We start from the raw sequence: 27089 nt of genomic DNA, 5'->3' as shown, positions 1-27089 counted from the left end.
GCCCCTGGCCTGCACCTCGACCTGTGGTGACACAGGACTCACTGCTCACAGGTGGCCCCTGGCCTGCACCTCGACCTGTGGTGACACAGGACTCACTGCTCACAGGTGGCCCCTGGCCTGCACCTCGACCTGTGGTGACACAGGACTCACTGCTCACAGGTGGCCCCTGGCCTGCACCTCGACCTGTGGTGACACAGGACTCACTGCTCACAGGTGGCCCCTGGCCTGCACCTCGACCTGTGGTGACACAGGACTCACTGCTCACAGGTGGCCCCTGGCCTGCACCTCGACCTGTGGTGACACAGGACTCACTGCTCACAGGTGGCCCCTGGCCTGCACTTTGACCTGTAGTGACACAGGACTCACTGCTCACAGGTGGCCCCTGGCCTGCACCTCGACCTGTGGTGACACAGGACTCACTGCTCACAGGTGGCCCCTGGCCTGCACCTCGACCTGTAATGACACAACTCACTGCTCACAGGTGACCCCTTCCACTAAGTGAAGTTTCCTCTGCTCCAAAAGGAAAACCGATTCCCAACAACTGTCCGCACATCCGTACGGCCTCATTGGGATAAGCCCCATCACTCCGGAATGCCAAAGATTCTGCAGAGAGTTCAAGATCATATATGTCCAAATGCAAAATGAGAGATCCACAAAGATTCTAATTTTACCTGCCGTGTAATGTTGTCTAGGGCAGGCTCTGAAATCATTTGTAATTTGGAATGTTTTGGGTTTTTCCTCAGACAGAACCAGATATCACAAGGGCATTCTAAATGCTTCCCAATTCCACCCCTTGGCGGGAGAAGCAGGGAGGCACCTGATGTTTTGCCTCTGGAGCTCAGCACGTCCCTGTAGCTGCTGCTCAGAGGACAGACAGGAATGAATGAGTGAGTGGATGGATGAATGAATGCTTGGACACTTCTTGAGCCACTACGTCTGTGATGTTGGTGAGAGTGGATGAAAGTAGAAAGGATGTAGGCCAGTGGTTCTCAACCTTTCTAATGCCGTGACCCCAAACCAAAAAATAATTTTGGTGGTTACTTCATAACTGTAATTTTGCTTCAGTTATGATTCGGAATGTAAATACCTGATATGCATTATGTATTTTCCAATGGCTTTAGGCGACCCCGCCGGGGTTGCGACCCACAGGTTGAGAACCACTGATGTAGGCCCTTGCCTGGCATGTTGTGTCAGCCTAGGAGCCCAGTATGTTGCTTGAAGGTTCATCCTGAAGATCGTGCCATTAACCAGGCTGAGCGTGGAGAGTGGGAATAAGACAAAGCCAGAGTGGGCTCGGGTCAGTAGAAGCCAGGGGCCAGCATACTGAGCCTAAAAGAGGCGTCAGGACCCATTAGAGAGACGTTGGGCATGCCACGGGGCCAAGGCATAGGGAGCAGAGTGTTTGAAGATGGCGGACGAGCCTGGCGAGAGACCCCAGGCAATGGTGGCAGAGGCAGGACCCAGGGAAGAAGCGTCTCCCAGGGCAGGACCCTGTCAGGCAGCCTTAGCCTCAACTGCCTATTTCTGGTCTCACTCCTCATGCTCTCTACAGTTGGGGTACAAATCCCAGTTCCTATTAGTCAGGCGTTACCTGCATTCAGGGAGAATCCAAACTCTCAGCTTTCACGGCAGTTGGGTGAGCAGACCAGGAGTACCTTTAAGTTGCCTTCTTCTCCCAGAGCCTTGTCCTTTACCGTGATAATTAGGGGACTACGTATGAAACCTTGTCTGGGTTTACACAGGCAGTCTGTGTGTCCTTACTGACAGCACCCCATTTCAGTCCTTCCTGTGTCCTGGTTTAGAGAATAATGTGGCCATCATCATGATAATCCTTGTTTCTTTCCCTTCTTCAGTCTTCCCAACCTCTTATAGTTCCTTGGGAATAAAGGTTCTTTTCTTCAGGTTATTGTGAAAATCTTAGGGGGTAATAGGGGTTATGGTGCAAGTTTTGCACTAAAATGTTTTTACTTGTTTTGACTACAAATGACCTCAATTTCTAAATCCAGGAATGGAAATTTCCGACCATCAAAAGAAACTCACCATGTTAAATGCTCAAAAGGCAGGACATGGAAAGTCAAAAGGTAAGTTCTGCATAAGCCTCCGTCTCTGTAATGTGCACCGGTATTGGAATGAAAATTGGGGGAAAGGCTCAAGATTGTTGGCATATGACCAACCCTAAATGAAGGAGAGAAGTGTGGGTGAGACTCAGAATGATAGGTCCAAAATAACAGACATTTTCACTGTAACGTGCACTTGGTTTTGAATTTGCCTTGGTTTTTGCTTACATTTGCATTTGAGTCGATGAAAGGTGTTCTGAGTCAGTAATGAAGAGTTTCCAGACCTCCCTGTTCTACACGCGGCCCCTGGGGTCTCCCCCTTCCAAGGAGATGATGGCATTGTTGGGGCAGCTCGTTCACTTGTCTGAGGCAGATCAACCACTCTTGCATCTTTTGGGCATGTGAGGAGGAAATCTCCAACCTCAACTGCGTGACCTTGCAGGCTACATTCTACTTTAAGCAAAAAAAAAAAAAAGTAAAAGTTCAGTACATCACGAGTGAGGTAAGGGAGAGACACTCGTGTTTATTGAAGAGCAGGGTTCTCTGCCCTCCGTGCACATCAGGGTGATCTGGGCAGCTGTTTAGAAATACTGGTGCCTGGTCACATTCGCCAGGGTCCTAATATAGAGCAAGGATTATCCTCAAGTAGCTAATACTAGTGTTCTAGCCCAACAGAAATACTGAAAATCTTTATTCCAAAAATGTTACATTTTTATAAACTTAATTCAGATTGCCTCCAAGAGGCATTTACCCTATGAAATGTATCTCATTCAGTGTTTTCCTAACTGAAAATGCAGAAATTAGGACCAGTTAAGCCTAGGACTATGATAAGCCATTACCTTGTGGACCAAAAAGAACTCATTACCAAAACAACACTCAGCACGTTCCTGCTTCCTCCACTGAAATGCAGAATCCCTCCACCCCACACCCAAGTTATTAATATATATTAATAATACATATTCAAGGCAGAAAAACCTACTCTATTTTTTTACATCACCACTTTTAATGGCCAGTGACTAGTAAATATCAATATGTTAGAATTTATTTCTGTTTCTTCCAAGAGTCACTAGCTTAGCAACAAGACCCCTGAAGAACAAAACAAATGGTTTCCTGTTGGGCATCCTCCCGTCATCCTGGGAGACAAAGGATGCATATAGCAAGTCAGAGGCAGGGATGGATTCTGAACTTAGGTGCCGGCTCCCTTCAAAACCTATACTCTTTCCTCTTACCACGCTGACTTTCACAGTTCCTGTACAGCCCTAGAGCTCATTTAATTTATTTATTTATTTTTGTGACAGGCAGGCAGGGACAGATAGACAGGAAGAGAGAGATGAGAAGCATCAATTCTTTGTTGCGGCTCATTAGTCTCCTTAGTTGTTCATTGATTGCTTTCTCATGTGCCTTGACTGGGGGCTGCATGAGACTGAGTAACCCCTTGCTCAAGCCAGCGACCTTGAGTCCAAGTTGGTGAACCTTGCTCAAACCCGAAGAGCCCATGCTCAGGCTGGTGACCTCAGGGTTTTGAACCTGGGTCCTCCTCATCCCAGTCCAACGCTCTATCCACTTGCTACCACCTGCCTGGTCAGGTCTAATAGCTAATTTTAATAGGCCTTTTTAATGACCTTTGCCCAAATTTAAAATGCTGACTCTAATAAGAGTTTTGATTAAAGTGACTAGGTGTTGGAGACACTATTACAAGCACAGTACTTATATTATAAAACTCATTTAATTCTCATAACCCAGTAGGCACTTTGATTCCCCACGTTAGATTTCAGAAACTGAGACACAGAGAAATCAACTAGTTTCCCAAATAATTGCAGCTAGTAAGTGACAGAGTAGGATCTGGGCCAAGGCAGTGTGTTATTGCTTCTCATCCCACACAGCAGTCCAGTACTAATCCTGCCCCTTACTGTGTGTGACCGTAGGTGATTTACATAACCTCTTTGGGTTTAGTGTTCCTTCTGGTTACATCAGAGTAATGGTGTCTTCCTGGGGGAATTTTTGTGAGGAGTCAGTGAGATGATCTATGTCGTGTCTCCACAGACAGTGCGGACTAAACACATTACCATAGCTGTCAGCTAATGTGAACTGAGAACCAGCTAAGATCTTCAGGTCTTGGCACTGTGTTTTGACCTTTCTGGTTAAAAAGTGACCCTCGGTCCTTGTGCTGTCTTTCCCCTCTCGAGCTAGGCTATAGCGGCTGCCCTGCGGTCCCGCTGCACCCCAGCTTGCACCCCCTCCACCAGCGCCACGTCACCGTGCCTGCCAGCGTCCCTCAGCAGCAGGTCTTCGCCCTGGCGGAGCCCAAGAGGAAGCCTTCGCTCTTCTGGCACACCTTCAGTAAACTCACCCCTTTTAAGAAATGAAAGTGGGAGGGCCGCACCTTGACCGAGGTGGCCGTGAAGAGGACCTTTCTTCTATTCTGTGCTCAGTCTGAGGACAGTCTGTTGGGCCTGGCCCTGGAAATGTCCTTTGGGGGAGAGTGAAGACAAGCACTTGGACTCGGCCTCCATCTTCGAAGACGCGGCTGCCTCCTTGCATGACACAAGCAGGACAACGCTTTCGCATCCACAGGAACCTCTCGTGACCGGTGCCAAGGGGACCAAGATCGGGGGACTGGTGACATGCTCCGAAGTGAGTGCTGAGCAGTGCCCCCTGCATACCTCGCTGATGAGGACCGTGGTGCCACAGCCCAGGCCCGAAGTGCTGCGAGGAAAGACGGGTGGTGGGCTGCCTTTGCATTGAGTTGGCAAGGAATGGTCATCCTGGGGTTGGGACAGTATGCCCACCACTGGCATGGGTAAGCCATCCTCTCTTCCGTAATATTAGGGGACCCACTGCACATGTGGTGTTCCCTGGTGTCATCTGAGTGCAGCCCTCTTCTTGCCTCGGTCCTCTGCACACAGGCTGGAGGGGCGAGCAGGATGACTCTGTCATGGGGCTGGGAGGTCTGTAGTGCAGGGCGGCTTTACCGCTGAATGGCACGGCTGCTTCCCGGGCAGGGAGGAGACGGAGACCCTGCATGGGCTGATCTGGTCCTTCTCCCGTCAGGTACTCTCCTGCCCGCATGTGGTGTGTAACTCCATGAGCCAGAACCCACGTCCACTCGCAAGTTATCATCTCAAACTCTCTCAGACATACCTGTTTGCAGTGTTAAAACCCATTTAATTTAAAGATAAAGTGACTATGCAAATGCACCGAGTGAAAGGCATTCTGATTCCATCAGTGATTCCCGGCGCCCTCCTCAATGAGGTTTTAATGACATTTACATTCCCCTGAAAAAGAATGAGCTTCAAAGACGATAGTGCTGACTACCACTATTAGCAGGTTTCTGAAGATTCCCTCTTTATAAAAGAGGCCTTACCCAAATATATGTAGACTCAGAAATAGCTGTCTTTTTTTAACAAAGGCCACATGGACCAATCTCTACCAACATTTTTCTCCTAGGATCTGTTGTCTGTATTGTCAATTTTGATGAAGTTACTTTTAAATATGTCTGGAGAAGACAGTCTCTGTCTGCAAGATGCCGTTGTAATCTACTTAGCACCTGGGGGGGGGGGGTATCGTGTGCCACCATCTGTGCTTTTTCTACTTGAGAATCTCTTTTCTCGTATGCTACTCTCGGAAAGTTCTTTTTTCTATGAGACCCATGCTTGAGAATAAACAAACTTGTACTGTCAAACACAGAGGAGTTATCTGCGGCTCTAGGTGTGTGGTTCCTTCGCTCTGCCCCCCTTCCCCCGCACCCAGAGCTGCTCCTGAAGGGGAGGGGGTGTCCTGCAACAAGAAGACATAGTCCTGGCCCTTAGGGGAGGTTTAGAGCAACAGCACCCAAAAGTTTGGGGCTATCCTACCTGTTCTTGAGCCTGCTCTTCACCTCCACATACTCACTGCTAGGCGCTCCTGCTGCTAGGTCATGAGCCCATGGCCAACACCCCGGGCCGCTGCTGTGGATCCTCATAGCGGGTGTCCCAGATCAAAGGTTGCTTCTGAGAGGAGGCTTCTCAGGATGTGCTGTGACCACGTGCACAAGCGTGTGCACAACCATGTGTGCGTGCATATGTGTGTTTCAGTTTTGAATAGACATCTCAATTTTAGTTGCGTATATGTAAATGACCTTTTTACTAACAAAAAAAATGATATATTTTGTAAACCACATTAATATGCTTTTTGTGGACCAAAATATATCATTTGGTTCAGAATAGAAATCTTTTGTAAAAAGCCACGTGATGCAGTATTTTATCAGCAATACCTGTAGGGGTCTCTGTGCTAAATAGAGTTGTTGATATATACAGCAATTTTTGTTTTTTCTTTGTTTTACTATAAGAGAATTATTAAGGAAGTAAAGAGAATCATTTGCTTAGGTTATATTTTCAGTGAGGATTCAGCAAGTGAAGAACCATTCAGGGGGCTTTCATTTACTACATTTATTAATGAGCAATGAAGAAATGCCTTAAGGACTGTGAAGAGTCCTACCTTTGGTGCCCATCTCTCATTCCATGGGCTCCTGACAGGAGCAGGAAGCTAGGGTGCCACAATTACCTGAGCCTGCTTGGGTTTTCAGGCGATTTTGAAAACTGCTAAAATGAATTTAAAAGGTTAGAGCAATCTCTGACTTCTTCAAGTCTGTGTGCCTAGCTTTGGTTGTTTTACCAAAATGCCTGAGTTCTCTAAAGAATAGATTGCTCAAGTATTCTAATTTTGGTTTGCCAAAGAGCCTTTTTTACAGATTGTGTGTGAATTTCATAGGGAATCTCACTCTCTCTTTCTCTCTTTTTAACCCTACATTGCATAATATGGTAGATCAAAGAAAGATGATGTAGAATTCTTATAAATTTCACTTATTCTAGCATTCATTGTGTCAGCGTCTGCCAGCTCTGTTAAAAAGACAGTGACAATGGCTTTGGATCTGGAGCAGCCTTTCCAACATTGATCATACCTGAAATATAGGGCAGCCTTGAGGTAGATAAAAGCAACCGTGAAGTAGGATGTTTGTAAAATCCTGGAGAAGTAGCATTCTTTGTCTTTGGCCTGCAAATAGCAGAAATGTGGCAGCAGCCACCCAAGCTTTGATGGGACCATCTGCACAGTTGTTTTTGGCATATCTGATCCTTTTTGCCCGGTAGATCTGATTTTGTAGTTGAAAATGTTTCACTCCCATCTCCTCGCTATTTCTGAATATTGTTGGGTCTTTCCATACCTAATGTACATAGAGAGGTAGTCCGTGCCTGTTCAGAAAATCCTCCTTGGTCAAACATTGCTGTGGTAGACGCAAAGGGGGAAAAGTGCCTTTAACTGGAAATTTGGTTCACAGTAGAAATCTTTTGTAAAAAGCCACGTGATGCAGTATTTTATCAGTTGAAAATCTTCACATGCCCAAATTGCTGATATTCCTCAGTAAAATCAACTTATGTAGCCATAGCAGAACCATCTGATCACCCAGAGTTAGGGAGGCTGGGGAATTGCTGGGTTATTTTTGTGTTGAGAGGAGAAATAGATGTGCCCCTCACAGGACAGTGCCAACAAGTGTGAATAAATGTCCTTTCATGGCTACAGGACACAGATCAACCAGGTCACACCACACAAAAACAGCTGTCCCTGTGATCAGCTTAACCTACGACTTGTAGCTGCCTTGTAGCTGCTGTCAGGACAGATGTGGTGAAAGTGGAGTTCAAAAGATTTTGGAGAAAAAGAAGAAAAAAAGTAAAAACTATCTGATCTTGAAAAACCTGGAGACATATATTTGATGCAAATATACTTTACTACATACAGGTAACAATATTGCCTTTAGTGAGTCCACAGGCATCAACATTTGTATTTAGAAAGTACTTCCATTGATTGTGATGTCACAATTGGTCATTGTTTTGTAAGTCTTTAGCATCGTTTTGACTCACCTACTTTGCAAGGATTTTGGTGACCTTTTCCTTTTAACTCATCAATGTCGGGATGATGGTTTCTCTAAGTTGTGACAGCTTCCAAACTGATGAATTGGCTGTTGATAGCTGAAAGATGTACAAGATGGCTCTGACTTGATATGTATTTTTGTTGAAGTTTTTGTAAAAAGAAAAAATATATATATTTACAATGTTATTTGAATGATTCCTTGTAAATGCTGTGAATCTGTATTTGTTGTTTTGTATATGTATATTAAAATTAATTTGCCAAACTGGTTCTAGTAATGCATTTGGGTATTAGAATAAGATTCTTTTTTGGACGGATTGTGTCAGGAAACGTTGGAATAAGATTTACAGAGCCAAACCACAAAGTGAACAGTCCTGCTTTGCAGCAGGGCCTTGTGCACTGATGGTGCAAGGTGGGTGGACAGAACAGACCTCAGACACCTTTCATTTTCCCGCTGCTGGCCAAGGAATGCCAGGTCCCTTTCCCAGGATATTTGCCAGTGGCCCTAGGCCTACTTGCCTTCTAGGGTGGGGTAGATAACAATTTCCTCCTTTAATTAACTGCTCAGAAAAGCTAGTAAATAGCCCATTGTTTGCTGTGGCTAATCAGCAAAGGATTTCTATGAAGGTTGCCAGGCAACTAGTCTACACTTTCTGTTTGTTTACTCTTAATAGCCACCTGCTTCCCAAAGTGGTTTATCCTCCTTGGGCAGGACTAAAAAGAGGGTGACCTTACAGGTGGAGGGCTAAGGTGGGGGAGTGTAAGCACTGGGAACCAAAGTCCACCCCAGAGGTTGTCTCCGGGGTCTCAGGCTGGTACCATGTATAGGCGGTGGCCATTGCTAGAAGAGTTGTGGGGAGATGACTTACTATGAGCCAGCTACCCTGTGACCTGGAAAGACAAGCTGTTGGGAAGAAATCCTAAAAGTCTAAATTCAGGATTGATTCTGAAGAATTAACACGTAGCCTTATCCAAATTCCTAAGAGCTTTAATAGGAGAAACTTACACACATAAGCAAAGCATCTGCTTCCTGTGGTGGCAGGCCAGGCAAAATCCACATCCCTTGCAGAACAAGGGTCCGTTTTCATAGATGGTTAATAGCATAAAGGGGGTTAATAACAAAACCATATGGTGAGTAGTCACGTAGACCACCAGAACAATGCATTTCTAAGTTAAAAGAGATAACATCAGGCAGTTGTTAACATTGTATCCAGTCATTAACCAATGTCCTGGGATGTGATGTTTGTCTTTGGGCTCCAGCTCTCCCAGCGCAGAGACCCAGCGCTTCCCAGATGCCTCTGCTGCTGGAACCTTACTGTCTCTGAAGTAAGTTCCCCCACAGAGCTCGAGGTTGAGCTCAGTCCAGAGATAGAGGAAAGGGTGGATTGAAAACCAGAGGCAAGCAGGTAAGTTAGGAGGCAATGTCTAGTGACAGGACATTGGGAAAGGAGAGGAGGCTAAATGTGAAGGATGCTTGGCGGTTCTGTGTTGGGATTCATGATGGGTCTGTCCAGCGGATAGCAAGATAAATCGAGTGAAGCCCGGAAGGGAGGTCAGGGCTGGCAAAGGAGATCGGACAATGCACCACCAATTGCAAAGTTAAACCATGAGAATGGAGCTGAGCCAGGCATCTGCAGCAGAAGGAACACCCCGAAGAATGCTCAGGCAGAGGAAGAGAAGGGGAAGAGGCCAGGCATGGAGAAGTGGGTATGGGGGGAGGGAGGCAGGGGAAGGACAGCAAAAGCAGAGGGGGGAGGAATGATCATCAGGGTGAATGTTGCCGTTGCTTCTGCTAAGAAAGGACTAAAGGTACCTGGATGGATTTAGGGATTAAGAGGTTAAGGCAATTATGGTTGTAGCGGAGAAACTGGCTGAATTTACTGTACTGACCTAATTAATTCCTGCCACTGCCCTGGGACTTTGACATTGTTTTGCCTGCTGTACAGATGAGGAAACTGAGGCATGATGAAAGTAGGGGTAGTCTTACCCCAGTTTAAGTAGGACTTGGCATACATCCGCATACACCACAACCCAACTCTGTTCTCGGCACTCCCGAGAAACACTGTTGGGTAAATTTGTCCTTTGATGCCATTTTTTTTTTTTTTTTTTGAGTTAGAGGTCAGTGTTAGCGGATGCTGATTGTGAAAAAATAAGACTCGGTATTATAACATGACATTAAAAAGTTGCATCATTATTTTCTCAGTGGCAGGTAGGCAGGTTGTGTGTGTGTGTGTGAGAGAGAGAGAGAGAGAGAGAGAGAAAGCAATGGGCATTAAATCCTTGTGTACATAAATGCCTAAAATTAAAGGCATTTACAAAGAAGTTTAAAAGGTCTAGTTAAATGTTATCAGCGTTAAAATTCTGGATTCCTAATGAGACCTGGCACGGCATCTTCAGTGTTGTCCTCCTGCCCTAGAATTAACCCAAGGCTCCCAGAGACGCTGTTCAAGCAAAAGGCACCAACAGCCCTTCAAGGAGAGAAACCTACTGTCTGTGGTGGGGACTTCCTTCTCCAGACGCCACTCACACAGGTACCTCGCTCTCATTTCATTAAAAGGGACGGGAAGAGGAGCTAAGTTTTCCAAACTCAGTGGAGCTGATGACGGGTGCTGCCTGACTCAAGTGTGGCTGCAGTCTTGATGCTCCTCGGAGATGTGTGCTGTGCCTCTCTGCTCCTACCCGTGATTGCTGTTTTGCGGCTGTCTCCACCAGAGAATTATATGGCAGGAAGGCGTGATTTTATTTAGTTTGCCTCAATTTGAGTCCTGTTCTTCACTGCGCCTGGGTGCAGCCCACAGCACTGTGGGGGCAGGTAAGTGCATCAGAAAACAATTTCTTTAAACTCAATTATGGTATCAGAGTCCTAAAACTGTTCTGTTAGTATCAGCATGCGACAATCCTGTTCCATTATTTGCAATGTGGGCTGATGTCTGCTGAGTGTTCGGTAGGAAAGGAGTAGGCCAGTTCCAAAATTTCATGTTTGAGGAGGAGATAAAAAAGAGAAAAAAGCAGATTTTGAAATTCTTCTGCCAGAACTCGGTACATTGCAGGGAGAAGGCCTGAAACTATCAAACAATCATAGAATGAACAGATCTTTCTAAAGTAGTTTGTAAATTGTTTTGTAGACATTTTAATGTGTATGTTTTTATATTTGTGGCTATAATAATTTACACTGTTGTTTTTTTCAAAAGTCTCTCAAAATATGTTGAAGAAGAACTACTTGAAGTGTACAATGTATAGGGCACATAGAAAAAAATGCATTAATTGAAGGCAATTTAGACATTTTTATATTCTTAAACTGTGAGACCTGGTTGAGATGTTTGGGAATTCATTCATCCCCTGCACAAAGAGGCTCAGAGGTTTGGAGACCATAAAGATCGCTCAACATGGCCCTGGCCGGTTAGCTCAGTGATAGAGCATCGGCCCAGCATGTGAGTGTCCTGGGTTCAATTCCTGGCCAGGACACACGGGAGAAACGCCCAGCTGCTTCTCTACCCTTCCCCCTTTTCCTTTCTCTCTCTCTTCCCCTCCAGCAGCCAAGGCTCCATTGGAGCAAAGTTGGCCTAGGTACTGAGGACGGCTCTATGGCCTCTGCTTCAGGTGCTAGAATGGCTCTGGTTGCAACTGAGCAACGTCCCAGATGGGCAGAGCATCACTCCCTAGCGGGCTTGCTGGGTGGATCCCAGTCGGGAGCATGCAGAAGTCTGTCTCTCTGCCTCCCTGCTTCTCACTTCAGAAAAATACCCCCCCCCCAAAAAAAAAAAGAGAGATTGCTCAACGTGGTTCTGCAAGTCTATGAAATCTTAGTATTGGGGGAAGTAAGAATCTTGAAGCCTGACCAGGTGGTGGCGCAGTGGATAGAGTGTCAGACTGGGATGCAGAGGACCTGCGAGACCCCGAGGTCACCAGCTTGAGCGTAGGCTCATCTGATTTGAGCAAGGCTCACCAGCTTGAGCCCAAGGTCACTGGCTCGAGCAAGGGGTCACTCGGTCTGCTGTAGCCCCCCCCCCCCCGTCAAGGCACATATAAGAAATCAATCAATGAACAACTAAGGAACCACAACAAAGAATTGATGTTCCTCATCTCTCTCCCTTTCTGTCTGTCTGTCTCTCTGACTCTTTCTGTCTCTGCCACAAAAATAAATAAAAATAATGTTGAAGAACATTGGCCCTGACTGGCTGATTCAGTGGATAGAGCATCAGCCTGGCATATGGATGTCCCAAATTCAATCACCAGTCAGGGCACACAGGAGAAGTGACCATCTGCTTCTCCTCCCCTTCCTCTCTCCCCTCTCTCCCTCTTCCCTTCCCACATCCAGTGGCTCAGGTGCTAAAAATAACTTGGTTGATTTGAGCATTGGCCCCAAACGGGTTTGCCAGGTGTATCCCTGTCGGGGTGCATGCAGAAGTCTGTCTCACTATCTCCCCTCCTCTCACCTAAAAAAATAAATAAATAAATAAGTCTTAAAGAACAAAAACCCTAAAGCTTGGCCATAAATTAGGGGTATCATGTCCTTGGGGAACAGAGGAACTGAGTAGCCTTTTCTCAAGAAATTTAGTAGTAAAGGAAAAATATAGGTCAAACATAGAAGAAACAACCCAGAAATAAGTTAACTAAGAACCTATTTTATTTGAGACTGAAAAACAGTAACTCCTGAGTCATTTGCAGTCTCTGTCCATGAGCCTCTAACCACATCAGTATGTCAGGTTTGTGAAATCACAGCAGCTTCTCAGGGTCTCTCCATGCATTCACATGACTGTATTGATCTGTTCAAGGTAATGATGATTGCTGGCTTTTAATATATCACCTGAAGGGTAGTATACCCAGGAAGTCCTCAGCAACTCTGACTTGGGCTGAGTAGAAAAGTCCACAAGCCTTCCTTACTTTGGATGAGTGGCCACACCTTCCACAACAGAAAGCTTGTTAAGATGTAGGCCTGGGAAATGTATTTTATTGTGAGCAGTCACATGCCAGCTAAAATTTCTGTTATCATGTAAGAAGGTGAGAAGGGGTGATGGAGAAACTAGCGATTGTCACCAGAAGCACAACAAGGATGAGATTTAATAGCCAGTCACCTCCCCAAGTGGTAAAATAAACTTCCTTTTTTCCATTCACTCATTTATTCATTCAATCTTTCAACTGAACATAAGAAAGTGGAAAGATGCGTCACTATTTTCAAAAAGGTATACCCCTCATTTGGTGCCTGATAAGTGACCCGTCATCTAGATGCAGAGCAAAGAACAGACCAACGGGGGTGAAGATGTCAGTGATCCAGATGAGAAAGAAGGAGGGAAAAGGAGGAAGGAAAAGACAGGGGCATGGACAGTGATTCTAACGCTAATGTATTTTGGAGAGACAGCCGACAACAAAGGTCAAGTGTAGGAACTGGTTAAACACACACACACAAATGTAATTTTTAATTTTTTTAAAGTAGCATAGTAATGCAAATTCTGCATGTCTTATGCAAATCCTGCTGTCCCTCTTCTATATTTTCTTATTAGAGATAGTGCCACAACTTATTTCACCAGTTGTAGGTTGTCTACAGTCTAGGCATGAGGTATAATAAGCAAGCTAGCTACAATCTCTGCCTCGTGAAAGAATTGGAGAAGAAGAAATATTTGCTTTTATCTTAGCTCTTCTCTAGCTGGGGAACAAAATGAGGTCGATCACAATCTGGCACCTTATTTATCTTGTAAGTTTTTGATTACTGTTGCAATTGTAACACATTTTGAAAGCATATAGACACCTTAACAGTTGTTGGTCTGTGCAATTTAGATTTGGCTGTTAGAAGTCACTTCTGAGTAAAACTAAAAGGCTGGTGTAGATTATTCATGGAATTTGGCTTTAAGAAAGCTCAGTTTCCCAAAATTTCACATGTTTGTGACTTTAAAGGGAAACTTCTGTATTTCCTTTTCCAGAAATACTGTTTGCCTCAAGCCCTGTGACATTTAGAGTCTTCCATAAGATGGCAATATAATTTTTTGCATGGCAGAATCTGTTTTCACAATTTATGTATATTTAGAAATTTGTAGACACTGTTAAAAAGAATTTTTTTCAAAAAAGGGGAAAACACCATAATCCCATCGTTCCAAAGCAAACACGTTCAATTGAATCTTTTTGCTTGTAGCTTTTGTTCAATGTGCATACGTAATTACATAGGTGCATTCGTAATGGACATGGCAATTTAGTCTACTTTTTAAAAATTCAGCACAATATATCTCTTTCCTATTTCTATGTGACCTTCATAATCATTTCAGTGGTTACATAACGTGCTGCTTTCTAAACCACTGACTTGCACATTATGTATAACATGCACACTTTTTCACTATTGCAGATGATGCTGGAGTTAATATCTTTGTCTCACAAGCTGGGTTATTGAGAAGAATTTGGGGGATGGGATTGCTTGTTCTGAGGTTATAGATGTCCTTTCTCTTTAACTTTCTAAAGAGCTGTGTAGACTTCCATCGCCTTCAGCAGAGGTTCTGGCTTCTGACCAGTTGTGCAACCTTACATTATTCTCTTTTAAAATCCTGGATACCCAGCATGGTACATTCACTCCACTCAACATACTTATTCATCCTGCTGCTCCAGGATTGAGTACTGGGCATACACGAATGAGGGAAATACAGTTGGATGGCAGCCAGAGGTTAGTTATGTTAGTTACATAAACTAATGGGACCCCCCCATGGTGCCGTGAAAGAGGGATGGGGTGCCATCTCCCCCTGCGAGAGACCTGATCCCACACATCCTGAGTACTCACAGTACTGTGAGGTCTGCCTGTGTTGTTCTCTTTGTCTAGAACATTCTTTCATATCTCAAACCCCACCTCAACAAACAGCATTGTCTTAGCTTCTGATGAGGTTAGAAAACAAATCAATAATTTGAAGGAATGCTTGAACATCTCACACTGTTGTGTGTATGCGTGTGCCCGTGCCCTGTGTGTGCGCCCATGTGTGTGTGTGCCCTGTGTGTGCCTATGCCCTGTGTGTGTTCCTATGCTTGGACCCGTGCCCTGTGTGTGCCCTTGTGTGTGCTTGTGCCCTGTGTGTGTGCTCATGCATGGGCCCATGCCCTGTGTGTGTGTCCTTGTATGTGCTTGTGCCCTGTGTGTGTGCTCATGCATGGACCCGTGCCCTATGTGTGTGCCCTTGCATGGGCCCGTGCCCTGTGTGTGTGCCCTTGTGTGTGCTTGTGCCCTGTGTGTGTGCCCTTGTATGTGTGTGTGCTCATGCATGGGCCCATGCCCTGTGTGTGTGTCCTTGTATGTGCTTGTGCCCTGTGTGTGTGCTCATGCATGAACCCGTGTCCTGTGTGTGTGCCCTGTGTGTGTGTGCCCTGTGTGTGTGTCCTTGTATGTGCTTGTGCCCTGTGTGTGTGCTCATGCATGAACCCGTGTCCTGTGTGTGTGTGCCCTGTGTGTGTGTGCCGTGTGTGTGTGTCCTTGTATGTGCTTGTGCCCTGTGTGTGTGCTCATGCATGGACCTGTGCCCTGTGTGTGTGCCCTTGCATGGGCCCGTGCCCTGTGTGTGTGCCCTTGTGTGTGCTTGTTCCCTGTGTGTATGCCCATGCATGGACCTGTGCCTTGTGTGTGTGCCCTGTGTGTATGTGCCCTGTGTGTGTGCCCTTGTATGTGCTTGTGCCCTGTGTGTGTGCCCATGCATGGACCCGTGCCCTGTGTGTGTGCCCTGTGTGTGTGTGTGCCCTGTATGTGTGCCCTTGTATGTGCTTGTGCCCTGTGTGTGTGCCCTGTGTGTGTGTGTGCCCTGTGTGTGTGCCTTTGTATGTGCTTGTGCCCTGTGTGTGTGTTCATGCATGGGCCCATGCCCTGTGTGTGTGTCCTTGCATGTGCCTGTGCCCTTGTGTGCTCCATGACCTGGTGTGTGTGCCCATGTGTGCACCCAACCATGTGTCTGTGCCCATGTGCCTTCTTCATAGTGACCTGTAAAAACCAAACCTTAACTCAGAGAATACATCTCATAGTAGTAAGACCACTTGGAACACTTTAATATATATATATATTATATATATATTTAACTTTTCCATTGATTTGAGAGAGAGATGCATTAACTAGTTCCACTTAGTTGTTTCATTTAAGTTGTGCCCTCATTGATAGCTTCTGGTATGTGCCCTGACGGGGGATCGAACCCATGACCTGGGCATACTGAGATGACGCTCTATTCACTGAGCATCCCGACCAGGGCAACACTTTAATATTTTTAAGTTAGATTAAATTTTTATTGCGATAAAATACACATAAAACTTACCATTTTAATCACTTATAAGTGCACACAGTTTAGTGGCATTTAGTACATTTATATTGTGTCACTTAGCATAATGTCCCTCAGGGTTCATCCCTGTTGTAGCATGTGTCAGAATTTCCTTCCTCTTTAAGGCTAAATAGTATTTCACAGTGTGGGTGGAGCACAATGTGTTTGTACGTGTATTCATTAGCAGACACTCGGGCCCCACCTCTGATTACCCTGGATAATGCTGCTGGGACGTGGTACAGGACCACCTGCTGGAGACTCTGCTTCCAATTCCTTTGCATAGACACCGGAAGTGGTATTGCTGGGAAAAATGCTAATTCTATGTTTGCTTTACTATTTATAATGTGGTTATAAATTTGGTATCTGCAGCAGCTCTGTGAGATAAGTAAGCACTAATATCTTCTGTGACTTTGAAAAGTGGTCTACCCAAAATGGAAGGGTAAATGGAAGTTTCCTGACTTGGAACTTGGCTTTCTCCTTGACTGCTCACCATGAAAAACAGTCCCAATTACAAGCATCCTTTTCAACCACAATGTCCTTCTGATTGTAAGCAGCTTGGCCTGCTACCAGCTTCTGCCCTGATCCAGCCTGACTGTTCTGTCCAAGTCTCGCCAGGGGTGGGTCCATTTCCCACTGCAAGGAACAGAGGCTGTGTCATGGTCCCAGAGACAAAGGTTTCTCCTTTCGGTCTGTTTCCTTCTTTCAGGTGCATTTGAGCCATGAGGGTCTGGTGGCTCCTGCTTGCCACTGGAGTCTGCATAGGAAACGTGGACTCACAGGACACGTGCAGGCAAGGGCACCCTGGTGTCCCTGGGAATCCTGGTCACAATGGTTTGCCTGGAAGAGATGGACGAGATGGAGCAAAAGGTGACAAAGGGGACACAGGTACTTACCACCTGGTGACCTTCAGCTGCAATTCCATCTGTTCCTTCATTCATTTCACTTCATTCATTTATTCCTCATCTATATACTCACTCTCCCTTGCTCAGCAAACACTTCCTGAAAGCCTGCTTCATGCCGGATTCTGGGCTAAATGGGTACACAGCCTGGGACAAGACTGACAGGAACGCCCTGCCCAAGGACTTCCTCATCTAGTGGGGTAAACCTGTTAGTCATCATCTCTGCTACTGCTGGACCATTTTCAGGAGTATATGATGTCACAGATCTTCCTGCCTAAGGTGGCAGGCATGATGGATCTTTAGCACATGAGGCCTAGAGAGAGACTCAGTTGCCAGGTCCAGGGGGTCCTTAGGTTTACAACAGTCTCAACATACAACATTTAGAGTTTATGACACCCACTCCCATAAAAACTTAACAAAATTGAGATGTGTTTCGGCTTAGCCATTGGTGTCCTATTTACAGACTACATGGGGGAACTAGTTTGGTTGCTGCTCAGTGGAAGAATACTCAGTATTCTTTTTCTGTGGTTTAGTTGTGTTTTTATGTTCTGGATTATGGTTTTACAACTGTGTTAAGATAGGTAAGTGGCTTAGGCTAGGGTGTGTTTTAACTTACACCAAAATCCGAGTTACGTCACTGTCATAGGAATGGAACTGTGTCATAATGTCATAACCTGAGAACTTGTATTTGACAAAGAGCACCTAGCTGCAGTGTAGGCCAGAGCTAACGTCTGGCCGTGCTGTAAGCAGATGACATGTAGTGACAGAATACAAAAATGGGCAGTCACCTGCAGCCATACAGCTGTTACTCAGGGGTCTATGCCATATGTTGGGACCTGTCCCAGGGTTTGGGGATTTGTGGACAGAATCCAGCACTGGGAAGGAAGATTTGCAAAAGCCAGGATGTAAGAGTGGTTTTCATAACACCAACCAATAGGCTTGGTTTTTTGGGGTTTTTTGTTTGTTTTTGTTTTCTGATAAGCTTGGTTTTTGAATGGGGTTCTTGATCCATCTGGGTTCAGGAGGAAAACATCAAAAATTGTACTGACATTTTAAAAGATAAGTTTAGGCGAAGATAAAAAAATGAGCTTTCCAAATATTTTACAGGGGCACATCTTGTTTTACTGCACTTCACAGGCACGTTTCTTACAAACTGAGGGCAAGCCCTCCACCAGCAAGATCACATCTTGCTTTATTTTAATACTAACTTTGTCTCAGTGGTCTGGAACTGGTCCCGTAAAACCTAAGGGATGCCTGTATGTGGATTGGCATGGGTGACCTCACTGGGTCCATTTGCAGGTAGATGTGTGTCATTTGAAGCCTGATGTCCTGTGGGGAGAGCGGAAGTCCCCCAGTGCAAGCAGCTAGGCTGGGCGCCCTTGTGCAGTCAGCTGTCGCCTTCAGTGGGATGTGTTGTGTTGCAGTTACATGTGCCCTGGCTGGGGAGATTTTCAAATTAAACTCCCAAACTATCACAAACAGACTGGTGCCTAAACTACTTCTGCGAAGAAACAGAAGATTGATGGTAGACTTGATGATACAAGCATCAAAGAATCACAGGAAAATAGCAGTGCTGTCATTTCTGTTCTTAGTGTGAACTCTTCAACAGTACATTACTAGGAGAGAACAGTGATGAACTGTCAGATCTGAAAAGAAGTCTGTAAAAACCTAGAAATCATTAAGACTTAGGGCAAATGAATTTAGACCCATTAAAGTAAACCTCATCCTAACTGCAAACTGTACCATAAGGAATACATTATTAACAGGAAGGACCTGAAGGAATAGGACATTTCAGGACTCTGTGGAATGTGAACACAACCACTGTCATTTTTCTCAGCAATACATTAAGCACTAGAAAAACTTCCCCAAACTTAATGATAAACACTTAGAAGCCTCTTCTGATACTTATTAATCATGTCAGAATATTATATATTCCTCTGTCTACATTAAAAATAATTAAAATAATACTCAAGAGGTAATTTCAAGATGGAATAAAATTAATTCATTGCCAGCAAATGCTATTTAAATATGGATTTTAAAAAAGCCTTTCTTAAGGTTTGAAAAAACAAGTATTTGAACATATTACTTCAGTACAGGAAGTCTGTTGTATAGGTGATTGACAATCTAGGTGTTTCTCTTTCCTACTCATGGCATTTGGTGACCTAGGGCATTTATTGGGTGGGCTGGATGAAGCAGAGTGTCACCAGGAAGCCATGCTATTTCTCTCCGACCATCATCCTGCCGTCAGAGCCCTAGGCTCTCCTATTGGACTGCATCTCCAGTACGTCTACATCACTGTTAGGCATGGGACCTGTCTCAATTCTGGCTTGTAAAAACCCTGTTCCAAGTTCATGGCAAAACCTCAATCTTTTTCCTTTTTTAGCAAGAGAAAGAGAGAGACAGATACACATACAGACCAACAGGAAGGAAAAGAGATGAGAAGCATCAACTTGGAGTTGTGGCATTTTAGTTGTTCATTGATTGCTTCTCATATGTACCAGGACTGGGAGACTCCAGCTGAGCCAGTGACCCCTTGCTTAAGCCAGTGACCTTGGGCTTCAAGCCAGCGACCATGGGATCATTTCCATGATCCCGCACTCAAGCCAGCAACTTTGGGGTTTTGAACCTGGGTCGACACTCTATCCACTGCAACACCACCAGGTAGGTCAAAACCTCAATCTTAATAAAACCCATTTTCTATTCTCCCACAGGTACCAGTGTGTGTGTGTGTGTGTGTGTGTGTGTGTGTGTGTCCCTGCTCAGGTTACACTTGTGTCTTCATGATCACCTTTTATTCACACTCTCCATCCTCACTGCAAGGACCACTTTTGACTCCACAGATGAGGCTAGGCAGAGTAAAAAAAGTGCGAGGAGATACTGCTCAGTTGGTGCTATTGAAATCTGCCTTTGTGTCCTCTGAGCTAGATGACCCAATGTGGGCTTTTCTTCTATGAGATGCTTTTGGGCTTCTCTCTGGACCCACTCTGGCACCATTTCTTAAAGGAGGTCGTTTACTCATTGTCTCACTACATCTAAACCCCCCAGTTTCTTCATATACTTTCTTGTTGTTGGGTTCCCCTTGGTTGGCAGCATGTTTTTGTTTGTTTTGTTTTGTTTTACTTTTTAAGTAATTAATTAATTTTAGAGAGAAAGAAAGGGTAAAAGAGAAACAATGACCTATTGTTTCACTTATTTATGCACTCATCGGTTGATTCTTGAATGTGCCCTGACCGGGGATCGAACCCTCAGCCTTGGTGTATTGAGTCAACACCTAACCATCTGAGCTATCTGGCTAGGGCTGGCAGTGGTTTTTTGGGGGCTGGCCCTTACAAAGCATTTCAAGCCTGGGCCCTCTGGATGCAGTCACCTAGCCTGCACCACTTGCTATCTGTGCCCTGACTGATTCTAAAAGCAGTGAATATTCCCCATGTCATTGTCTGCTTTTTTATTTGTATTTGTATTTTTTGCATTTTTCCAAAGCTGGAAACGGGGAGGCAGTCAGACTCCCGCATGCGCCCGACTGGGATCCACCTGGCACGTCCACCAGGAGGCGATGCTCTGCCCATCTGGGGCGTTGCTCTGTTGCATCCAGAGCCATTCTAGCGCCTGAGGCAGAGGCCACAGAGCCATCTTCAGTGCCCAGGCCATCTTTGCTCCAATAGAGCCTTGGCTGCGGGAGGGGAAGAGAGAGACAGAGAGGAAGGAGGGGGGGAGGGGTGGAGAAGAAGATGGGCGCTTCTCCTGTGTGCCCTGGCTGGGAATCAAACCCGGGACTCCTGCACACCAGGCTGACGCTCTACCACTGAGCCAATTGGCCAGGGCCCATTGTCTGCTTTGCTCTGCTATTTGGGAAGCTTCAGTTGGCTTCTCTCTCTTTTTCTTTTTCCTCTTCTAAAATATTTTATTTAAAATAACAATAAAAGACATTATCACCCACAAACAAACAAATCAACAACAACAACTGTAAGGTATTTTCCCCACAGAGGAAGAAAGAAGGGCGTAGCCACCAAGTTTGAAATAGCCAAAGCTTTATTTAGTAGAGCGCATCCCAGAAGAGGTTCTCTGGTCCAGGGGCCAGGGGCCAGAGAAGTCGTACAATTCTTCCACTGGAGGGTAATTTATAGAGTCGGTAGGGTGATGGTGAGTTGATATGATGTGGCAAAATTTCATTGGCTGACAGTCGTTCTTTTTCAAAGGGCTCTGGCCGTTTATTTTTGGTGGGCTTAGGTGTGGGTGGTTCCAACCAAAGTTCCTGGGCCTGGTTCCTCATGTGACCTTCCCCCATTGCCAAATGACCTCAACATTCTGACCTTTTATGTTAGATAGGGTTGTGGACAAGGCCCACCAGGGGTGAGGACAACGGAGACGCAGAGACCTGACTCCAGAGACAAGGATCAGTGATGCAGATCTGCTTTATTCAGGAAGTAAGCTAGCTTATATACACAGGTTCAGCCTATAGGGTGTTACAGTGTGTTCTTCAAAGCCAAAGGCTAAAAAGATTAGGGAGCTGCCTGGTTGGCACTGAGTCACTTCCTTATAGCGGGCGAGCTCCCTCCTGGGTGTGTGTGCCTAGGAGGGTTTCAGGTGCTGGAGTGTTCTCACAGCATTGCATCAGCCACAGCTGTTAGGAATGCGCTCTGCGCTCTACCTACACTTCCTCCTTCTCTTTTAATTAGGGCCAGTTGGACTTGATGAATGACAGTTTGCTATTGTTGTCTCTACGGGCAGGATAATGCCAGGGTGGGGAAAAGCAGCCCAGACGTGCGGGTCCGCCTGTATCTGAGAGTTAGCGGTCACTATAGCACACATAAGCAGGAACAGCGTACCAGGGCCTGAGGGCCCGTCAGGGGCCATTCTCTGGGCTTGCTCCGCTAAAGCCTTCCCATCCCCCCAGGTGATGGGGTGTGCATGTTGGCCACGAGGTGCTTCTCCTGGAGCGCTGAGGACCTCCTCCAGGCGGCCGTTCATCAAGGGCGAGGTTGGCCATTTCTTGAACTGGGGGGTTCGCTGGCGTCAGGGGATTCATTCGTGGGGTCATCTTGGGACACCGGGAGTGGCCATATGTTCCTTCCTGGGATCTAAATTGGATGTGGGCTGTTTTCTGGAAAAACACAAGCATAACCTCTTCCTTGCAATCGATGGGGGTGCGGTCCCTGCCACTGAGCTGTGGCTGGGTCCTTCCAACATACTAATGGCAATGGGGTTGGTTGGCTACAAAGGCCTCGCTAATGTTTGTAAGTGGGAGTTACTCCATCAGAATCAAAAGTTAAATAATTGAGAGTGAATACAGCACTGAGGAGCACTTCTCCAGGTAAGGCCTGGGGCATATCCCCCCTTTCTTTTTGTATTTGGAGCTTGATATCTCTGTGTCACCGTTTTACAACAGCTTGTCCTTGGGGGTTGTAAGGAATGCCAAGGTGATATGTGATTTGCCATTGAGAACAAAAGGCTTTAAATTGGCCGCTGGTATAACAGAACCCATTGTCAGTTTTAATCTCCCAAGGTACGCCAAGGCAAAGCATGGCTTGTCGAAGGGCACGAATTTCATGTTTGGTTTTTTCTTCAGATAGGGCCATGGCCAAGACAGCTCTGGAGAAGATGTCTACCTCTACGTGCACGCAGCAGAGTTTGCCAAATTGGGGGACATGAGTGACATCTATTTGCCACACAGCAGTAGGCTGTAGGTCCCGAGGTTGACACCTTGTGGCTGTAAGGGGCCTAATGGTAGTAAGAGCCTTCATTGTTTACATGTACAAACAAGGTGTTTGCAAGCTGCTTGAGATGGGGGGAAAAGAGATTTGAGAGAATGGGCAGACATATGAAACGGGGCATGAAGTTGTCTGGTTTGCTCAATAGGAGGAAGAGTCAAGACTAGACGATCAGCTTGTGCGTTGCCTGCTATTAGAGGGCCAAGTAAGCCAGAGTGGGAGCGGAGATGCTGAATATACCAAGGGTGTTGATGCTCCTCTAACAGTTCTTTAAGCTGGCTGAGGGCCGTATCTAGTAACGTCTGCTTGGGTCAGAAGGTGGAATGGGCTAGGCCAGGGGTCCCCAAACTATGGCCCACAGGCCGCATGCGGCCCCCTAGGGCCATTTATCCACCCCCCGTCACACTTTTAGAAGGGGCATCTCTTTCATTGGTGGACATTGACCATCTCATTAGCCAAAAGCAGGCCCATGGTTCCCATTGAAATACTAGTCAGTTTGTTGATTTAAATTTAGTTGTTCTTTATTTTAAATATTGTATTTGTTCCTGTTTTGTTTTTTTACTTTAAAATAAGATATGTGCAGTGTACATAGGAATTTGTTCATAGCTTTTTTTATAGTTGGCCCTCCAATGGTCTGAGGGACAGTGAACTGGTCCCCTGTGTAAAAGTTTGGGGACCCCTGGCTAGACCTTTGACTGTTTGTACTGCATAAGCACTATCTGAAAAGATGTTAAGGGGGCCATGTTGCCAAAGGCGGCCGTAGAGCATAGTAGATGGCTAGCAGTTCACCTACTTGTACTGACCCCTCATAGCTATATTTGTGGAATTTAGTGCCTTCCGTTTGTGCTTTGAAGACTATTCCACAGAAGTACTGACTGGCATCTATAAACGCAAACATGCTATGTGGAAGAAGGGTAGATGCTAGATACGAATAAGGGGTGGTTTGTAGGGGGACCCTTTGTAGTGTCTGTAAAAGTCAGTCATTGGGGAGGTGATTGTCTACTTGTCCAGGATAGTTAGCTAAGAGCGTCTGCATTTCTAAATCATTGGCTAGGAGAAATTGTATATGGTCAAGAGGAATTGGCAGGATAAGTACATCAGGCTCTAGGCCATATAAGGTGACACAAGTTCACCGTAGCTTCTGGCCAAGAATGCAGATTGCGGTCTTGCTGGGGGTGATTTTAGACAGCTGACTATATGCTAAGTGTACTCAATAAGGGGTTTGTTCTGAAATAGGACTCTGTTAGGAATGCCTTTTGTGGCTAGGACAATAGCTGAGATTGGCTGAGTAGGTTCTAACCTGGCCGTCCGACACAGCCAATAGCATTGTTAACATCCGCTATAACCTGTTTTGCTGCTGCAGTGAGACAGAGGATGTTAGTAGGCTCTATGTCGCCCTCAAGGAGGGAGAATAGGGGGTCTAATACAGCAGTAGAAATAGATAGGTATCCACGTATCCAGTTTATTTGGCCGCATAGCTCTTGTAATTCATGTAAAGAGCATTGCTGAGGGATTGCGAGCATAGGGGAAGTAGGTGTTATTTCTTCCGCTATGCGGTACCCTGAGAAAGTAAAGGGCGGCAAGGTCTGCACTTTCTCTGGTGCTACAGAAAGCCCAGTGGCATTCAGATTAGTTAAGAGCTGCTGGTAACATTCTTCTAAGATTGTAGGATCGACATGAGCTATTAATATGTCATCCATATAATGGTAGATGAGGCATTGCTTCCGCAGAGGTTGCGTTACGGTGCCTACATACTGCTGGCAGATGGTGGGGCTATTTTTCATGCCTTGCGGTAGGACTGTCCTTTGATACCTTTGAGCTAGCAGGGCATGATTAATAGAAGGCACAGTAAAAGCAAAATAAGGCTTGTCCTCTGGATGGAGGGGGATTGAGAAAAAACAATCTTTGATGTCTAGAATTTTGATATGGGCTGCCCACGGTACCACAGAAGGATGTGGTAAGCCTGGCTATAAAGTGCCCATTTTTGCCATATGCTTATTAATTGCCCTTAAATCATGGAGGAATCTCCATTTTCCGGATGCCTTCTTCTGTATCACAAAAACAGGCGAATTATGAGGACTGGTGGAGGGTTCAATATGTTTGGCTTCTAACTGTTGCTGGACTAGCTTGTGTAACTTTTAGTTTCGGCTTTGTTAATGGCCACTGCTCGACCCAAATTGGTTGGTCGGTATTCCGTGTAATTTTGATGGGTTCCAGGGGTTTTAGATGAGCAGTAGCCTTTAGAATTGGGGGAGGGGGCTGGTTGCTAATAGAGACATGGAGTAAAGATAGCACATCTCGTCCCCAAAGTGTATGTGGTAATTCAGTCATAAATAAAGGACTGAAGGCCCTGGCCGGTTGGCTCAGTGGTAGAGCATCAGCCTGGCATGCAGGAGTCCTGGGTTTGATTCCCAGCCAGTGCACACAGGAGAGATGCCTGTCTCCTTCTCCACCCCTCCCCCTCTCCTTCCTCTCTGTCTCTCTCTTCACCTCCTGCAGCCAAGGCTTCATTGGAGCAAAGTTGGCCCGGGCACTGAGGATTGCTCTATGGCCTCTGCCTCAGGCACTAGAATGGCTCTTGTTGCAACAGAGCAATGCCCCAGATGGGCAGAGCATCGCCCCCTGGTGGGCATGTCAGGTGGATCCCGGTCGGGCGCATGTGGGAGTCTGTCTGACTGCTTCCCCATTTCCAACTTCAGAAAAATAAAATAAAAAAATAAAGGACTGAAAACTCCAGTTGCCCCGTCAGGATCGGTCCAATGGAGTGGCTGTATGGCTTGTTGGGCTGGTCACATTCAGCTAACTCCTTGTACGAGAGGCCCCGGGCTGCATGGCCTAGCTTTCCTCTTTATCCTCTTCCCTAATTACAGAAACATCAGCACCCGAGTCTATGAGCCCAAAAATGGGGTGGCCTACTCGCAGGGTTAGAAAGGCCTTATTCTGAGTTAAGGGTAAGGTTCAATAGACTCCTGTGTGGAGTTGCTCTTTTACGAGCAGGGCTCAGAGCTGCCCCGCTTCCTGTTTAAAGGCTCCAGGGGCTTTCCATCTGCGGTAGTAGTTGAGTGGCTATCTCGTTTTCAGTGAAACCCTTTTTTGCAACGGGGGCATACAGAAGTGGTTTTTTGTCATTTTTCCTTTTCCTATTAGGGCACTGCTGCGCAAAATGTCCTGTGTCTTTACATTCAAAGCAGGCTCCTCATGTTTGCTGGTTTCTCTGGTGGGAGACACTTAACTGGGCTGCAAGAGCAGTAGCTAGGGCAGCTGCTGAGTTGCTGAACGCATCTTGGCAGGCAAGGACCCAATCATCTAGGGGCGCAGCTCTGATAGGTCCTATTGCCTGTCTACACTCTCCATTGGCGCCTTCCCACACCAATTCTTTAGTTAGAGCATCTGCCGCATCGGCGTGCGTTACTTTACACTTTATGGCTTCTTGGACCCTTCCCAGGAAGTCTGAAAAAGGTTCATTGGGACCCTGAAGCAATTTTGAAAGCTTCAAGGATCTTCCATGAGCATTAGTTTGGGTAAAGGCTCTAGTGGCACATAGGTGCATTTGATCAAAATACTGAGGGGTCCTGTAGCCTGGACGGCAGGGGAGGCAAATTGCCCTTCTCCTTTGAGGGCTTCCAGAGGGAGGTTAATACCAGCCCTTTGATTCCTTTCACCTATTATTTCACATTGCTCATTATACAAAACTTTCCATTGAATTAAGTCTTCCATGGTGAGGACTGCTCAGGCCAATGTTTTCCAATCATGGGGACAATTTAAATCAATACTGATATTCTCAAGTAATTGCTGAACATAGGGAGAGTGAAGGCCACCTTCCTGGATGGCTTTTCTGAGAGTAACAACTGTTTTTTTGGTCATGTGGATACCATGCTTGCGGTCGTGCAGCAGTAGGGTTAATATTGACCGGAAAAAGGTGAGGGGGCTCTAATCCTAATACTGCATGAGAAATATCTGTTTGCTGACACAAAGGGACATATAGGCTGGCCCATGGGTCTACAGCGGGGACACAGGTTGGATTTATAGCTGGGGTGGAAAATGGAGTCTGAGGAACTTGGGTGGGGCACCGAGCCCTGGCAGGGACTGCGGAAGTGGCGACTTCCACTTCTTCCTGCGGTGGAGCTGATGGTGCAGTTATTAATTCTGTTGGTTTCGATTCTGTTCGCTCAGCCGCAAGTTTATCAAACTCAGAGGCCCAATTACCTTCCTCCTCTGCAGGGGGAAGCGAATATGGGGGTAGGGGCTCCTCTGAAA

The 27089-nt window shown here is 46.0% G+C and overlaps 2 protein-coding genes across 14 annotated transcripts in view; both read left to right on the top strand.

Moving 5' to 3' along the window:
* The window catches only part of SPATA13 (spermatogenesis associated 13), a 433930-nt gene extending 425714 nt beyond the window's left edge, over positions 1-8216 (top strand). For all 8 annotated transcript variants that reach the window (XM_066258297.1, XM_066258301.1, XM_066258298.1 and 5 more), the window contains 2 exons: positions 2007-2081; positions 4248-8216. In XM_066258297.1, the coding sequence (XP_066114394.1) occupies positions 2007-2081; positions 4248-4423 (251 nt within the window). In that variant the 3' untranslated portion in view covers positions 4424-8216. The remainder of the gene's footprint in view (positions 1-2006; positions 2082-4247) is intronic.
* A 1006-nt stretch (positions 8217-9222) lies between these two features.
* Positions 9223-27089, top strand: part of C1QTNF9 (C1q and TNF related 9) — a 30059-nt gene continuing 12192 nt past the window's right edge. Inside the window, exons 1-3 of one of the 6 annotated variants that reach the window (XM_066254850.1) lie at positions 9223-9284; positions 10516-10770; positions 16932-17110. In XM_066254850.1, the coding sequence (XP_066110947.1) occupies positions 16945-17110 (166 nt within the window). In that variant the 5' untranslated portion in view covers positions 9223-9284; positions 10516-10770; positions 16932-16944. Of the gene's footprint in view, positions 9365-10374; positions 10771-16931; positions 17111-27089 lie in introns of all 6 variants that reach the window. The other 5 variants (XM_066254848.1, XM_066254849.1, XM_066254847.1 and 2 more) reach the window with 5 other exon arrangements.

The sequence above is a fragment of the Saccopteryx bilineata genome, chromosome 2 (genome assembly GCF_036850765.1).
Source record: "Saccopteryx bilineata isolate mSacBil1 chromosome 2, mSacBil1_pri_phased_curated, whole genome shotgun sequence".
In the NCBI taxonomy this organism is placed as follows: Eukaryota; Metazoa; Chordata; class Mammalia; order Chiroptera; family Emballonuridae; genus Saccopteryx; species Saccopteryx bilineata.
The sequence above is the reverse complement of the archived record's forward strand: the minus strand, read 5'-3'. Positions and strand labels throughout refer to the sequence as shown.